The following is a 17,903-nucleotide window of genomic DNA, read 5'->3' as shown; positions in this document are numbered from 1 at the left end:
ATTAATTAAATAAATAAACCTCATTAATGTAATGTTTGTCGTGTATGTTCAGGTTCGTGAGTACATGGCTAAAATGGGCTTTCGTAAACTGAATGAGATCATTGGAAGATGTGACCTTCTGGAACCTGCCGATCCCCTGAATGAAAAAGTGAAGGTATGTGTGAATAAATTATGGGGAGTAAAGGTTAAATAACCAAGCAGCAACCAACTTGAACCACATTTGTTGTATTGTGGCAAATGTGCATTTCATTTGCTAAATAATTGAGTCTTTTTATGGGTCTGTCTTCTAACTGACAATAGGGATCTTAAGCAACGAAAACGTCACCCGAAAATACATCTTTATTTCATTTGTGCTACTTCGCGATTATTTCAACTCGCTCATCTTTTACAAAAAACGGCGAACTATCCAGGAACCAAATGAGAAGGAATGGCGAACCCTTAAAAATGTGGTCATTTCACGTTGTTGTTTGCAGAGGACGGCAAAGATATGTACCAAAATGTATAACGCACGTGCAGTTATTTTGTCATTCAACAGTTCCAGTTTTGTGGTAAAATTCTTGCTTCATAAGAACAAAGGCTAAAACGTTTGGCAAAACGTTCTGCAAAGGCGTCAGCTCACTTAGTGACTCTCCATTCATCTGTACTAACATTGATGATAAAACTTAATAGCCAACGAGCACTCACGAAATTTGACATTTATTGCTATGTAAAATCTCCAGGGTATTTACATGATATTTGCATCTCCTTTTTGTAAAGAAATAGTGATCAACCTCTGTTTTCTAATGACGTTTTTTTTTTTTTTTTGCTTTTTAAAGTTGCTGGACTTCAGTCCTCTTCTAATGACTGGCAATGAATTAAATCCTGGTGACCACTTAGGTGGAAGTGAAGCACAAAACCACAAACTGGAGCTTAGAAAGGTGAGTTGCTGCAAAGTGCTCAATACAGTGGAATCTTGAATAGTGAACCTCTATTTAACAAAGTCCTTTGTATAACGAACGACATATTCCAGCCTGGCCTTTTAGAGCCTGTGAGCAAGCTCTCGGGGAAGAGGAGGGGCGGGGAGCAGAACCTCGATATAACGAAACACTAGAGTGCGTCTAGGAGTCTTAGAATCAATGGTTTTGTATTTCTTCTTCTTCTTTTATTCTTCCTTTCCTTGAGCCCACCTCGAATAGCTTGATAGCTACCTGCGGGTTTCAAGTCGTTGAATGTAATTTCATTATTTATTCAATCAAGTTGTTAGTTGTTGTTGTTGTTAACGAACCAATTTCCCGTCCCTTGGCACTTAGTTAAATCGAGGTTCCACTGTAGTTGGACTTAATGTTCTTCTGGCTCGTATTTTTGCTACTGAGACTGGTAAACCTCATGAAAACCCACATGACAATTTTGTCCATCTTTCCTTGCCTTAAATTAGCGTGAAAAACCCGATGAAAAGTTGCCCTTCATGTGCTTCGACATCCATTTGATCTGCATCGAAGGTCACAGTTGCCGGCAGAATCAAACATAGTGAAACGTTCATTTGAAAGCATTAGTTCAATAGGAAGTCAAAGGCAACCGCTTCAAGTTTGGTCTTATCAAAAGGTGGCGTTGATTTGGCCACGCTTTTGTAGTACAACCAGGCCCTGTGTTAAAATCATAGAACTTTTTTTTCTTGAACGTAGAAACTACCTCGGTTTTGTTTTCAGTGAAAGCTCTATCTTCATTAAGTATTATTAATATTAACCTCTAAACGGCACTCCTCTGAAGTTGCATCAGGAGAGAATTTATTTTCATGGTGTTTTGTTTTCAACCCCAATAGGACAATCAACTCATTGAAGCAGCCAAGGAAGTTCTCAATGGAGGCTCAAAAACCTTGTACTTAGAGATGCCAGTCATGAACACTGACCGTGCATTTGGCACAACACTCAGCTACCAGGTTGCAAGGTAAAAAAAAGAGCATAAGAAAATCTAGAGTCGAGTCCCTGTTCTACTAGTATGAAAGTTAGTGGGTGAGCGATCATTCCCTGTCGTGTAGTTTGCTGTCATTCCTGTTATGCCATACAGGGTGAGGTTAACTTTTGAATGTGTGGATGAAAGATTTCTTCAGTGTCACCATTCAAATGAGCAGTACTGTCATGCCGTGCTGTTTGTCATGCTATACAACGTGTTTCTAACTTTTGAGTCTGTAGATGAAATCGTAGTCTGACAGCTTGAAAGAAAGCTTCCTAACAATAGCTTAAGTTGGTGGTTTTTTTTTTGGGGGGGGGGGGGGGGGGCAATATTTTGGAATGTAGAATTTGGCATTTTTATGTTGCTACCTTATCAACGTGGTAACATTTTACAATCATTTTTGTCTTGGAATTTTTAATCACTTGCTTTCAAATAATTACCTTAATATGATATATCTGTAACATGCTGTTGGATTACAGTCAATTCAGGTCACGCGTGACCTGAATTTCCGAGAATGAAATAAACTTTCTCTGGAAATCTTTCCGAAAAAGACGCATTAACAGAAAAAAAAAAAGATTTAAAACACTTGGGAGACAATTATTATTCTTGAAATACTTAATGCTGTAATGTGAAGAAAAGTTCATAGCTTTATACCGTCAATAAACCAGGGAAATTTCTACGGGAACTCTGATATCTCGTTGGCGATGTTCAAAACTGACATGTTAATTTCCAAACTCTGTTCAATTTCAAAAATACCGGTAACGCGTGACGTAGATTGACTGTAAATCACTCTGGAAACAAAAAGGATCAATCAAAATCTGTTGTTGTTAGGACATTTGGAGAGAAAGGTCTTCCTGATGGCACCATACACATCAAAGCAAGAGGCTCGGCAGGTCAGCAGCTAATTCATTAGGGACACCTTATGATGTTTACACAACAAAAATCTTATTTCAAACGGTAAAAGAAGTTTAAAAAATCAAATTAGTCTTCGCCTCAACCTGGGTCATTTGCTTCATACTTCCTATATCCATATCCACTAGACGAAAGAGGGCTAACTGGTGAAAATAGTAATTTTTAACTTATTTCAGAGAGTTAGCCAGGACACCAAATGACAGCTAACCGTTTTTAAATCAGTACATAGGCCTAAATAGTGCAGATCAGTGCTAAATCCGCGAAAAAGATGTTCCCTGCCTAAATGGAGCTCTATTCTCTCAGTTCTCTGTCTAACAAATGGACTTCTGTTCCCGTCTACGTCAGGTGCTATCACAATTAAGAAAATTGCGTTGTGTAAACACAATAAGGTGTCCAGCCTTGTTTAGGAGTATCAGAAGATGAAGATAAATCGTTTATTAAAAAACCACAACTTGCAGCTATAAGCTGAATTACTTGCGTTACATACATCGTGTTTAAAATTTCAAAATATAAAAATCCTAACTACACTAAGTATCCATTCTAGGAACAACCTAATTCATTAGACTTACTGAATTGCATTGTTTTCTTGTCTGGCGAATAGACTTGGTACAAATGTACCATAGTTTGGATAGTTTGCAAAGCTTTGCAGTGTTTATTTTAGTTTACAACTGAAACATTTTCCTTCATTTTTTGTTATCAGGTCAGAGTTTTGGAGCATTCCTCTCACCTGGAATTACTCTGGAGCTGGAGGGCGACTCCAATGATTATGTTGGCAAGGTAACTATCATTCAATCTTGTCTTATTTCTTAGCTAGGTGCGAACTTGTTTTGGGAAGTCTGTCATTCATTCAGGCCTATTGCTACTGCAGATACTGTTCTAATATACTGAGCAGTCACCTAGAGCTACTGTTACGACAAATACAGATGCTGTAAGTGAGTGCAGGTACCTTGTGTCTTCTATTTAATAATTAAATGGTACGTTTTGAAGTTTCTACAACCTGGTAGTTGCCGAGGGACAAAGCCTTGAGTCAATTATTAGAGTCAACGGAAACCAACGAACAAGCTGTCTAAGTTTTCTAGCATATTCCCAAGGCCAACTTATTCAACAAAGAAGTTTGTTAAACACGGTTTATGTATGGGTAGTTTGTTTATAAGTTTGGCGGATTCCTTGTTCACACACCCAGGATAGTCTGTTGAAATTAGAATGCAGTATCAAGTATTTCACTCCCATATGATAATTAGGTTGCGTTCGATGGACCGTATTCCGGAAAAAGAATAAGCGGATTAACTGTTAGATTTGTCTTTTAAGTAAATTTGGGAAGACATTTCTGCAAACTTTCACAGACACATGATACTTTAAGAGCCAAAAGCCCCTTACGAGGGATCTCTTGTCATCATTGTATGTATTCCTATTCCGGAATAGCCGGGTCAATCGAACGCACCCTTAAGGGGGCAGTATCCTTGGAGATCGATGGGAGATATCATGATTTTTGGCCAAAATTTACTAAATTTAAACTTTGAACACTGTGTTAATTAATTTCTCAATCGCTAATTTAAAGAAATATTGATAGTGATTCAAAGACGAAAGGTTGAACCAAAATATAGTACAACCAGCGATTTTTGATGCGTTACAACAGCGAAATTTGAAAACGTCCGCCAGACGTTTTCAAATTTAAACCCCTCTCTATCTTGGTCATCTGCCGGCGAAAATATCCGTGGATAGTTTCTTTGCATTCTGATAGTCTTTTAATGGAATTTTGTCATTATATCTTGGCTGCAATCAACCGAATAGCATCTTTCCGATTTTCGATGTGTTACTAAAAATAGCGTGATACTGTCCCTTTAATAAGTCCTAATAAATCCTTATGAATTTTAATCACTTATCAGGGCTTAGCTGGAGGCAAGATCATTGTTTATCCAAGCAGCCAGCATCCCAGTGACTACAAAGCCGAAGAAAACATCATTGTTGGCAATGTTTGTTTCTATGGTGCCACTGCAGGCAAGGTAAATATGTCCATCCCCAGTATCAACATGGATGTTCTCCACACTGTGCTTTATACATTCCTAACATTTTATCTTTGATAATGTGTGGAGAAATTAGAGGCTGGTCAGTGGATATCTCACAGTCAAAACAGTTGACAAGACAATTTGGCCACCGACTCGTTTCGAGCGTTAGCCCTTCATCGTTAACCTTCACTCTGACGAAGGGCTAACGCTCGAAACGTCAGCACTCGAATCTCTTTACGGCGGCCAAAATTATCTTATCAATTCTGTCGATAAAACTAAACATTTGTTTCTACTCTTCACCGACTCAGCAGCACAGTTTCTTTAGTAACTAAACCCCTTATCCATTTGGATCATTACGATGCGTTTCACAACTTCATCATACTTCTAAAATACTATTTCAACTAGAAGTAAAGGAATTTTTTTTTTTAAACCCAACAACTATATCTACATTGTTAACAATACTTACTATACTTACAAAACTAAAAGTACTTACAATGTCCACACTACTTACAGAAATAACGCTATGTCTTCTAGTGAACTTATACTACTTATACTAGTTGCAATACAATTTTCTACACTATAGTACAATACGATACGTAAAAGAGTTATTGTTATATTGTTAATTGAAGTAACTATGAGAGTTATGCGTCAAAACACTTTTCTTAAGTTTGTTTATCTCACATGTTGCCGCAACTTTTGCCTTTTTTGTACAGTCGTTGTATGTAACGTTGGCAGCATTGCATGCAGTTTATTGTGTTCATGAGGAATCATCGCTAACAGTTTCTAACTGAACAAATCAAATCAGCCTTTCAGTCAAACAGTGGATTCTAATAATTGTCTTTAGGACAAATCGGGAAAATATTGCACAATGAGTGCTTTTAGAGATTTTCAAACTCATTGCAATGGTACTGATTAAGCAAGACATCATCATTTTGCTTATGTATTTAATCCAAGTTTTCATTGATACAAATTTTACTGCATACAGGCTTTCGTCAGAGGCATCGCTGCTGAAAGGTTTTGTGTAAGAAACTCTGGAGTGACCGCAGTGGTTGAGGTAAGTTTTTCATCTTCTGTGATAAACTCCTTGTCATATTATTTCCCATACTCAAGCGGTTGGTTTTCAATTGAGTGTCGAAAGTAATTGCGTTTTTCCTTTGGTGTTGCATTACTACACTCTGTGATTGGTTGATAAAACTCGCGCCACTTTCTCAACCATAAGATGTAAAACCCAAACCAATCCGGCGTGCCTTGCTAGCCCGTGTTTTCCCGCGCTTGGCGCTGGTTACATGTTCATACGCTGTTTACACACGTTGTGATTGGGCAAAGAAATTACTTTGGTTTTGGTTTTACGACACTCAATTGGAAACCGCTCTATACGACCAATTTCGATACGTTGAAATTGGCTTCCTGGCTGAAGGGAATAAACCTTTTCAACAACAACCTTTTCCTCGACATCGTGTTGACTTCTCTCCCTGAAATTACGTCTCTTCTTTGCATTCTGTAAGGTCTCATTTTGGACAGATCTGTGTTTTGAATTCAGTTTGTTGCAATCACAAAACAGATGAGAAATAAAGATACAACTGGATATCGTTTATTCTTTTTATTCAACTTTTTAAAAACCACTGTACTTACTTTGCCTGCAGGGAGAATATATAATAGAGCTATAGAGTCCTCAAGTGTGACGTCACAAATATTTGAATTTTTGATATTGTGAGATTTGTTAGTATATTCGGAAAGAGCATGATGAAAAATTGCCTACTTGCCAAAAATCAGCATCTTATTGCAATTTGAGGGCGAGATATTGGCTCTGTTATGCCCGATGACTCCATACAAATCCTTCTAATTTTGCCTCAGTTCCTAACGTTAAGAACTGAGACAAAATTAGAAGGATTTGTATGGAGTCATCAGTGCATAACAGAGCTAATATCTCGCCCCCAAATTGCAATAAGATGCTGATTTTTGGCAAGTAGGCATTTTTCATCATGCTCTTTTCGAATATACTAACAAATCTTATAAATTCATAAATTTAGTTTTCGTGACGTCATCACTTTAGGACTGTATCAGTGAGGAATAAGAATCTCTTTTGTTTGAACTATCTTCAAAAGTAAATCCCTTACTGCTGCTGTACACCGCAACTTCTGTGTTACTAATCTGTTGCAGGGTGTGGGTGATCATGGCTGTGAGTACATGACTGGAGGCTTGTGTGTTGTTCTCGGCTCCACAGGTCGGAATTTTGCTGCTGGTATGTCTGGAGGAATAGCTTTCGTTCTTGACAGGTAATGACCACATAATGGTAAATCTTTCACGAGCCAAATGGCCCACTACTTCCGGAGGTTATCCCGATTTCTTTAGCATGAAGCAGCTAGGAGTATCACCCCAGATGAGATACTAGTCAGTCGCAGGGTTACCTTCCTAGAACTTAGTCAAGTTTCCCTGACATTTTATTCATAAGTTCAAAAACACCTTTACAGTACCTTAACAAAGAAAAAGAACAAAAAATAAAAAGTTACATTTCACTTAAAAACACAAAAGACACGGTAAGTGAGAGTAAAGTGTGCAAAAAAAAAAAGTTTTCCAGATATTTGACCCGGCGAAATCCATTTATACTTCTGGGGCGGATTGTTCGAAAGTCGATTAACGCTAATCTACGATTAAAAGTTAACCGAGGTTTTCATTTCGCTCTTTAAAAGTGATGTCAAAGCCTAATTCAAGCTAAAGGTAAAGAAAAGTCTAAGTCAAACCTGAGGGCCAAAACTCTTTTGGAAGAATCTTTATTAAACTCGAATCAAAGTTCATGTTAATCCAGGCACAATTATCCCCGTCCTCAAACCTCAAACCTCATACCTCAAACCCTGATCGCTTGATCTGGGGTGCAACGTGCTCATAATAAAATCACTGCATCTCCCTCAATGGTCTAATGCCTGATGGTAACACAAAGAAAAAACCCTTTTCATCACCGTTTCTGAGGTTAAATATGCCCTGTACGAGAAGAAATAGATCATGTTCCTATGAAACCTGGAAACGATAGCTTTTCTTAATCTGTCTTTAATAGGAAATTGATAACTGGTGACATTCACGTTTTGTTTTTGACCAATCTGTGAGCTCCACAACTTGATTTTTATGTTTAATGACCCTTGTGCCTCATTTTCATGTTTCGAAACAAAAGAACATTTGACCGCAGGCTCAACTGTAATAACGGGTATTCTACGTGCATTTGCTTGCAAGTGCGTTTCTACAATCCGTGAAAAAAACCTGTTCTCGTTCCTTATCTGTCACATTACTGAACATATACACGTATATTGAACATACAGGAAGAAGAGCTTCGCTTCACTTTGTAACCAAGAGATTGTGGACCTTGAGCCCGTTACCGGGCCAGATGTGGAGCTGGTCAGGGGCCTAGTACAGGAACATCACGAGTTGACTGGTTCAACAGTTGCTGAGCGTCTGTTGGAGGACTGGGGCAGTTCGGTCAAGATGTTTGTTAAGGTATGGTACTTGGTTCTTGCTCCCATGGTATGTAATTTGTCAATCAGCTTACGGTGCATTTGTGTAATTTATGTAAAAAAATTATGGCGATTACGGGATAGGTATTTCATTAATAGTTGACAATTATTCACCGAAGTGGAGGTGAATAGTGTCCATCACTTTCACCGACAATTTCATTCAATTTTTCTGTGAAATTCGTCTTGTTGTTGAAACCATGCTGAAAAATATTAGATGTTTCATTGTTTTCATTGTAATTTTAGTGCTCGGCAGTTTTCGTAAACAAGGGAATGTATTTTCATTTTTCGCCTTAGAATATGAGGTTGAAAAGATTAAATAACTTTCCATTTAATGCCGTCAAACCAAACTTTGTTGCCATTTATGTATTTAGCCGCCTCGTTTATCGAAATAATTTCTTCTTAAGTAACCGTGGCGAAACGGGAAGCCATCTTGTTTCTCTTCGGCTGCTCGGAGGTGAATAGTAATTGGCTAATCACCTCCAAGCTAGCCAATCAGCACGCGCGATAAGCACTATTCACTTGTGTGGTATATATTAAAGAGATTTAAAATGACGTGAACGGCGTTTGCCGTTTGCCGTAAATGCGATTCTAAATCTCTATTGTCTCAACGCATAAACGCTCCAAACCGTCTGTTTTCGTTACACCTGATAACGGAGCTTCTTTATCTATCCTATCTTGATCCTAAGCTTTTTAAGGAGTATTTTACCAGAACACGTGTTTGCTTCTCATTGCCTTGCCAGCAGTTGTTGGAGAAGCTGTTTCTAAAATGTGTCCGTTTTTCTCCAGTGGTCATTTCTTAAATTCTTGAGACCACTTTGATTTATTCAACACTACGTGTGTGTACAAAGAGTAGACAGATGTCGGTCACCCCGCGGATGAAAAGGTTTTAGTACTCCGGCCTCCCCGTGATGGGGGCAGGGGGAATACTCCACGGAATTTTCGGTGGGGATGCGGAGCTCTGTTCTCTAAACCCTGGCCCTTTTTCAGACCAAAATATGTAATTTTAGGGTCCGTTTCTCAAAAGTCCCGGTAACTTACCGGGCCCGATAAGTATATTTTTTTAATGTTTTTTCGCCGATTACACAGTAATTACAGACATGGTACTTGGCTAATGTTTTCATAGAATTATAAGATTTTAAAATTTAGTATTCAAAGCTAACAAAAATTGACTTCTGTTAAGAAACATTTATCACCAAGACACTTACCGGGCCCGGTAAGTTACCGGGGTTTTCGAGAAACGGGTCCCTGGCCCCTAAAATTCATACCCAGTTTCAGACCTGGTGTCTAGAGTCCATACCCGTTTTCAGACTTTCAGACCAAAATGGTTAGAATCTATAACCTATTTTGGACCAAAACGACTAAAAAGCGCACCCTTTGGCGCTGCACATATACCTATACAGCTTCTATAGGGGAGTACCCCCCTCCCCCCGGCTTGTATTCAGTGGTTGTCTTGCTGTAGAGTAATACCAGTGCTTTGACTTATCGTGCTGTGTTTATCTGGTACAGATATTTCCTCGTGACTACAAACGCGCTCTTCAGCAGCTGAAAGAAGAAGAGGAAGTAGAGGTAGTGCCATAGTTTTATACATTTTCTTAGGTGGTTAAGAGCTGGACACGTGTACGAGTTAAAGTAACGACAGTTCCCAGTATAGCACAAAGATGTTAAGGGTGTTGGTGATTATTAGCTTAAAATGTCATCCTGTTGCCTTGGTGATGGGTTTCAGTGAATAGCTTTATAAAGGGCCATTTCGTGCACTGAGTGACCTGGCGTTAGAGTGGAAATTATGATGTTCTTAGGCCAACTTCTTTCATTTATATTGAAAAGTTCTGAGGTTTTTCATCAAAAGAAAGTCAATTCCAACCACACAACTGTAAAATGGGCTATTTTGTTGGTGATTCTTAGAATCCCGTATGTGAACTTTTGGCGTTTTTCACTTCCATTCCGCTCCGATTTCCTCAATGGAACTTTGACGCCTTTTATACTCACATCGCATGAGGTCCCTCTCCTAATCACAGCGCCGTGAGCTTGTTAAATACTGTGTTTATTGCGACTAAATTAGCGGAAGATACTGATGTTCATGGTTACTGTGTGCGAGAATTTGAAAGGATTTAGGTGGTGATGTGGCTCTATAAAAGCGCTGCGCTGGGTTTGTACTGGAAACTTGTAAATTTACTTTGAAATTCTTTTAGCGTTGCTATACAAAGCCTTTCTCGAATAAAAAGTCTCAAGTAGACAACGCGACGTTTTCACATTTTCCACCGAAAAGCTCTTAATAACTGCAGCATTGTATCATTTCAATAAACACAAGAAAGTAAATCTGCATAAAACATCGAATGTATTTTCCGTGAAATTTGTGGCGAAAATCATCGGACGTTTGCCAAGGCGAATCAAGATTGCCGCAAGAATCTCAGCCCTAAAGAGGCTTACGTATAAATACTTCCCTCCCATTATCTAGTGGGAAGTTTTGTCCTGTTACATTGACTGTTTTTCTTGGTCCTAGTGGTGTGACTTAGATTCTAGAACAAATTAGCGGCCACACCAAGGTCACACCATACGTTATAATCTTGCATCATTCTTTATTGGCCAGTAATCCTCAAAGTTGAGGCTTAGGCTTTAGTGGTAAAGGTTAAAGTAAATCGTAGGAATAGCTTTATGCAATCAAGGTTGTAAATGGTTTGAACCCAGGAGTCATGTCATTAGTACGTTAATTATGATCATCCGGGTGAGTGTAGTCCTGAGAAGGACAGACAGAGACAGTCCTTCTCAGGACTACACTCACCCGGATGATCATAATTTACGTACTTATGGCAATCAAGGTTGTTGCCTAAGAAAAATTCCAAGGAGCCCACAAGGCCAAAAGCTCAGATGTTAGGCGCAAAAAATTTAGGCTAGACGCTAAGATCATTTTAGTGGGTGCCCCAGGCTACCTTGGCAATTTTCAAATTAATTTGGCGGTATTGGCCGAAAGCAAGCTCTTGTAAACTTGATTTTCCCCCTAGAAACTCAAGAAAGAACTTCACAACAGCGAGAATGGCGAGACCAACGGGGAAAAGACAAATGGCGAGAAGGTAAACGGAGAGAAAACAAATGGAGAAAAAACGAACGGAGAAAAGACGAATGGGGAGAAGGATGAGCATTCACCTCCTCTTGTTAATAAGCAAAGAGATTCCAGTTTGGCTGATATCGAGGAAGCAATTCCTGACACAACAATGGATCAGAAGATTATTGACAGGGTGCTGGACAAAACTAGGTGAGTTTACTGGAATATTTAGAACACTATTTGACAGTATGTTGAAAAAGGTTTTTATGACGCAAAGCATTTTAAAATCTCCGCGTTTACGCTCAAATCTTGCTTACAAACTTCACGCAAGAATTAACCCGTCCCTCGAAAATATGACAGAAGAACTGAAATCAAGAAACATTTACCTGTTAACCCTTTGAGCCCTAACAGTGATCAGCATCAAATTTCTCCTCGTCATATCAATGCTTATTCAACCCCTGAGGTCATGAGAATTAAAGATGTGATCATCCAAGGTGAATTTTTTTTATTTTTTTATAACTTCTCCCCTTTTGATCCTTTTAGTTCTACTTCTAACTGTTGTATATATATTTTTTTCATTTCTTGTTTCTATAATTAGGTTTTTATTTGTTCTTGGTAATTTTTTTGAGGACCCTTCTGTAAACCACTTTTGTGATGTTGGCATCCCCATTTAAGATTACCCTCACAGCTCTTTTATAAGAAAAGTATGGGGACAAGATAGGAGAATTTGAACACCAATCAAAACAGATATTAGATTGGGTGCCCGTAAAATCTGCGTAAAGACGCTAGTGGACAATGCATAGAGGCCTTCTAGTAGAACTCTTTTAAACATTTCTCCAGGTTTAACTAACTAAAAATACTGGTATAGCACGTTAATCATGAAATGTTCTAATGCGCTTTACCGTGTGAAGTCAGTCAAAGGCTTTGCGTAACAAAAAAATCGTAACTTTAACTTTAAACGAAGAGAGACTTGCGGTAGATCAAGGTCCAAAGGAAGAGCGTTCCATAATTAATGAGCGGCAAACATAAATGCACGATCACAAAGAGTTTTACTCGACTTTTTTTGAAGATACTTAGATAAACTTCCTCCGTCAGTGTTGCGAAGGTTATGGCGAGACGACTTGGTAACTGAAATGAGGTCTGACAGCTAGGCAGGTGCTAAATCATGTACGATTTTGAATCACTGGTCCTGGGATGCATTAATTTTAAAACCTGACGCAAACACTGACGCCATGTTAAAAACACAATTTTCCTTTTGCAGAGGATTTGTAAAGTATTCCAGAAGCAAGGTAAAATACCGTCCACCAAGACAGCGAATGAAAGATTGGAATGAGATTCACTATAGCAAAGGCAAATCAGAATTGAAGGTCCAAGCAGCCCGGTAGGTTTGAATGCTGTTGATATTATGGATAAATTTCTGTTTTCTATTGCTGATCGTGCTAATCTTGTTTGCTTTCTTATTATCGACTAATGAAAGGGGAAGTATCACGGCAATTTGGTGTTGTATGGAAAAACTCTAAAACGGATTTTATCAACAGAAACCCGAAACTATTGCTCAAATTTGTCGTAGATTGTCACTCCAGTGTACGGATGAGTGTCCATGGCCACAGATGTACTGGGTGAGAAAGGACTGCAACTTGAAAAAAGTTAGGCTTAATGTTTTCAAGTTCTCGCGTTTTCGTTCCCTAATGCACTAGAGCAGGTCATGAAGTTGTCCCTTTCTAGGATTCAGTTGATTTCTTTTTCTTGATGTTCTGGAATTTTTTCTAACTAAGTGAAGGTGTCGTCGCACCATTTTCACCACAAAAGGCCAAAATCCCCGTGATACTTCCCCTTGAACAATTGTTATGACCTTAAAAAAAAAACTCTGATGCTTGGTTACTGCACAACATTCACCCTTTTCCTCGTTTTCGTTGCTGTTTCCGGTGATACGAAGGACGTATTTGTCCAACCTCGTCTCCAGTGACGAGAGTGTCTTCGCGATATTCAAAATGGCGAAACGGAGAAGACGCTGGTACACACTGCAAAAATACAGTACTCCACAAAACCTTCGTGGAGTGTTTTGTGTCGAGACACTTGAATTTTGCCTTCGCCACACTTTTTACAGGATCAAAGTAGCTGTTTCCACATTTTTTTACGGATAAGGCGAAGCGAAGGTAAAACTGATGTCACGCGACAAAACACTCCACGATTCGTGGAGTATTTTTTCGGCTTGTTCCAGAGTCTTCTACCTACCGCCATTTTGAATATCGCTAAGACCCTGGGGACGAGGCTGAATATAAACTATAGGCACACAATACGTGCAGAAGCGAGGATGTTTTCGTTAAGTGGTCATGTGACTAGTGTTATCCGTTATCGAGAGAACCGATACTAGGTATCGATGTTTTCCTCAGTGATATCGAGAATTGGAATGCTAGCTCAGCCCGACTGTGTAAATTTCTGTTTCTGTACTCAACAGGTGCATGGAATGTGGAGTGCCGTTCTGCCAGTCTCACACGGGTTGTCCTTTAGGAAACATCATCCCCAGGTGGAACGACTTGGTGTTTCAGGTGAAACTTTGTGGCTGTATTTAGAGCGGTTTTCGATTGAGTGTCAAAAGTAATTTCGCGTTTGCTTTGGTTTTGCATTACTGCGCTCCGTGATTGGTTAACAAAACTCGCGCCGCTTTCTCAACCAATGGGAATCCAAACCAAAACCAATCGTGTTTTCGCCGCACGTGTTTTCCCGCGCTTGGCGCCGGTTACATGTATTTGCTTCGAATTCTGATTGGCTCGTTGTGTTGTTTACATCTGTTGTGATTGGCCAGAGTAATTACTTCGGTTTTGGTCTTACGACACTCAATTGGAAACCGCTCTAAAGGGGAAGTGTCCCCTATTTTAGGGTCACTTTAAATAGGCAAAAAACATATTTGCATCGATCGAAACGTCAAAAATAATGATTTAGTTTTGGTAACAATAATCCTTCTAGTGCTCAGAAACTAGTATCATTCATCAGTGGCTAGGATGGAAATGGATTGCAAGTTGGAAAAATTGGCCAATTTTTTCAAGTTCATCTTGTGTATTTTGAAGAAACACAAAAAACTGATAATAGTTTATTTTTCCTCGGAGAAATCATTTGATATTTCCCGCCGGTGCTCTAATAGCGATTTCACGTCAAAGAAGGGGTTCCTTGCCAAATATTTGAGCAGTTTTAGGCCAACATACAGCAAAATATCCGTGAGAGTGCCCCTTTAAACAAGCTTGTATCTTCTAAGAATTCCAGAAGAGGAATTTTAGCCGTTTTAGGATTTTGTCCAGACTCGCAATGAGCAGCACCGCACGATGTCACTGTTCAAATGTTTGAATAATAGATTTAAAAGGAATATAGCTCTCGTGTGGGTTGTGTTGTGTTGTGTTGTAGAATTGTTACGCATTGAACCATTTTTTGGATTTATTTTTGTTATTGGCTCAGCACTCGTTGATGCATGCATTGTTTGTATTATGAAGACCTGGGCGCGAGCCGTCTATTTCTCTTGTTGAGAAGCGTGCCTACTGCTAATTGCATTCGACGTAGAAAGAACGGACACTTAATACAGATTGGAGTCGAGATTGTATGGTACAACGTTGATTGAATGAATGGATCTTGGGACGCGTATAGGGGCAGGTGACATTATCACCAACTTGGCAAAGGAGAGAGAGCCTGGGATCTAGATCATCGAACGCACTCCCTAATCTTTGATTATTACTTGTTTTACATTACAGTGTGTACAAGCACCAAATTACAAATGTACGATACAATAATTTCATTGTTAATCTTTTAAATCTTATTAATGTCGGTAGGTGGGGCCGAAGGTCTCTTAAACTACGCCCTTCAATTACATATGGACTCTGATCTTCGAAACCCAAATAACGATGTGCGTGTTTTACTGCTGTCAGTCATAATTACAGCGACAACCGGCTGACCGAAAAAATACAGAAACCGACAAAGTGGATCGAAATCCGCCAATCATAGTGCACAAATAATGACGTTTTGACTCCATTCGAGACAAATGTTTTCTTGTTTTCTAAGAGGTCTCCTGCAGTGGCAGTGAAAAAGCGTAACGGTTGGGTGAATCTTGAACTTCAGAGTCCGCATGTCTTTGAAATCGCGTCTTAATTTTTGCAATTCATATTTCAGGATAAATGGAAGGAGGCTTTGGATCGATTGTTGCTCACCAACAATTTCCCAGAATTCACTGGTCGTGTCTGCCCTGCCCCATGTGAGGTAAGCAAAACAAGATAGAATTGAAGATGGAAATACCCTTTTAAGTACTGTCTTAGTTTACTTCATAAATTATCTTTGATTCTGTTTCCAGGGTGCTTGTGTTCTGGGAATCAATGCTGAACCAGTGACGATCAAGAAAATCGAGTGCGCCATTATCGATCATGGCTTTGAACAAGGTTGGATCACACCTCAGGTGCGTGCCCCGACCAAAAAGCAAATTCTCCGTAGTCGTCTTCTTTAATAGCTCAACAGTATTTGTTATGAGAATTACTCAAATTCATATCCAGGTCCACCTTGGTGATCGTTCCCTTAATACTTATGTTCCGTATTTTTGGTTATGGATGAAAGGAGAAAATTAGACATTGCGTGATCAGTGTTGGGCTTGAATGAATGATTACCTCGTCAAACCGTATCCTTCGTTTATTCAAACTTGTGCACGGTGAAAGACTATAGCGACCTTGGGGATTGTTATTTGTGTAGGAAGTTAAAAATGCTCTATCAATTAATCAAATATCGTCTTTCCTCTCATTGAAAATCGTATCTTGATGTTCAGATTCCGGCTCATCGAACAGGAAAAAAGGTTGCCATCATTGGCAGTGGTCCTTCAGGTCTGGCAGCTGCAGCACAGCTCAACAAGGTAACACATCAGTAAGGACTTTTGACTTACAAAAGACGGATCGAAACGGGGGACATTTATACCATCTACTGACGTGCCACAATTTGCTTGACTCTGAAGATGACTTCCGCTCAGGTTGTTGAAACTTCAGTCAAAGTCACCCCAAACAGGCCTTCTCAGGACTACACTCACCCGGATGATAATAATTTTTCGTACTTATGACATGACTCCTGGGTTCAAACCATTTACACTTCAGTTAGCGTTAACCTGCGTCGCGAATGAATTCTTATTGCCTTCCAACTTGAGGCACGAGTGCCTTATTTGGTTAAAATGACTATGAACCCAAGCCTGTTGTACTTCTGTGACGAGTTGCCATAACGGAACTCTTGTTCCCCAGACTGAAAAACAACTTCTTAACAGTTGTTCGTGAACCTATTCATGGAGTCGTAACTTGAATAGGAAAACCTTCTTCTTAAACAAATGAACACGTTCTGGTCTCTAGAACCCGTGTGTCTTTTGCCAACAGCTTGCGAAGTAAGGAATTCTCGTTACAACTTTTAAAAGATAAAAGAATAATAAAAATCCTAACTAGTAATCGGAAGGTCTTAGTATTGACTCCTGATAGGAGCACTCGGATTTCCTTTTCCGGGTATGCCTGTGTCACTTTGAATAGTGCATCATTCTCAAAAATGAGCCTTTGTCTGGTTTCTTTGTTAACTGACGCTGCTTTGTGTAATCATTGTATTTTACACATTAGGCTGGTCACTGGGTTACAGTTTACGAGAGAAATGACAGATGTGGTGGGTTGTTGATGTATGGCGTGCCACCTATGAAGCTAAGCAAGAAGGTGAGTGAAATACCCTTTCAGTCAGAAGCGTAAAAAGTGGCGCTCCTGGAAGCGTGCTTCCTTAGAAAATTTTCGCTCTTCGAAACAAGGGGAAACATGGACACCAAAGGGTCTTTCCATTTGCCAGAATTGGCAGGGCAGATTAATCAGTTTGGAAATGAAATGCGCCATTTTAAAGGGATATCTAAAAGTATGCTCCACAGACCCTTATCACTCGGCGGTCATGTTGAGTCTCGGGGGAATAAAAGGCTTTGTTTTCGAACGGCAAGCCTCGGCCAGACGCGAATTCAGTGCGAGGCTAGCCGTGCAAAAACAAAGCTTTTTATTCTCCTGAGACTCAACTTGGCCGCCGAGTGATAAGGGTCTATTAAGGATTTGGAGGGAAAGGCATATAATCAGATCTTCTAAATTAAATTAAGTTAAATTAAAATACAACTTCACGCAATGAAGTTGTGAAAAATACAAAACAGGTAAGTCTTAAGATTAGTTCTAAAATACTGCTAAGTGGGGCATTTCGTTTGCGAGCCAGCTGGTCAGCTAACAAATGGTAAGTGCTCCAAGGCTCCCATTGGGCTACAGCTTGGATATTGAAATGGTAGCTGCACTTTTTTGCTGGCTCGTGGGAATGCATATTCATCATCATCAAATCTCCGCGCTCCAGTAGGCGCATAAGGCCGACACATTCTCCGACCAGCACTCTCTTTTCCGTGCCGCCGCCTTGGTTACATTCCAACTCTTCCACCCTGCCTTGTTTCTCTTCCTCAGGGAATGCATATTATAATGATAATAATGGCGATAATGATGTTAT

The 17,903-nt window shown here is 39.5% G+C and overlaps 1 protein-coding gene across 1 annotated transcript in view; it reads left to right on the top strand.

The window, feature by feature from the left end:
- The window catches only part of LOC146483663 (uncharacterized), a 66,171-nt gene that overhangs the window by 39,583 nt on the left and 8,685 nt on the right, over positions 1-17,903 (top strand). Inside the window, exons 36-52 of the mRNA XM_085105811.1 lie at positions 53-154; positions 816-917; positions 1,799-1,923; positions 2,761-2,822; positions 3,542-3,618; positions 4,728-4,844; positions 5,833-5,901; positions 7,008-7,123; positions 8,159-8,333; positions 9,857-9,916; positions 11,350-11,600; positions 12,652-12,771; positions 13,849-13,939; positions 15,546-15,632; positions 15,724-15,825; positions 16,186-16,269; positions 17,006-17,095. Coding sequence (XP_084961937.1) covers positions 53-154; positions 816-917; positions 1,799-1,923; positions 2,761-2,822; positions 3,542-3,618; positions 4,728-4,844; positions 5,833-5,901; positions 7,008-7,123; positions 8,159-8,333; positions 9,857-9,916; positions 11,350-11,600; positions 12,652-12,771; positions 13,849-13,939; positions 15,546-15,632; positions 15,724-15,825; positions 16,186-16,269; positions 17,006-17,095 — 1,830 coding nt within the window. The remainder of the gene's footprint in view (positions 1-52; positions 155-815; positions 918-1,798; positions 1,924-2,760; positions 2,823-3,541; positions 3,619-4,727; positions 4,845-5,832; positions 5,902-7,007; positions 7,124-8,158; positions 8,334-9,856; positions 9,917-11,349; positions 11,601-12,651; positions 12,772-13,848; positions 13,940-15,545; positions 15,633-15,723; positions 15,826-16,185; positions 16,270-17,005; positions 17,096-17,903) is intronic.

Source organism: Pavona decussata, unplaced genomic scaffold (assembly GCF_977016875.1).
Source record: "Pavona decussata unplaced genomic scaffold, jaPavDecu1.1 SCAFFOLD_38, whole genome shotgun sequence".
Taxonomy (NCBI): Eukaryota; Metazoa; Cnidaria; class Anthozoa; order Scleractinia; family Agariciidae; genus Pavona; species Pavona decussata.
Note: the sequence above shows the minus strand (reverse complement) of the source record. Positions and strands in the feature narration are given on the sequence as shown.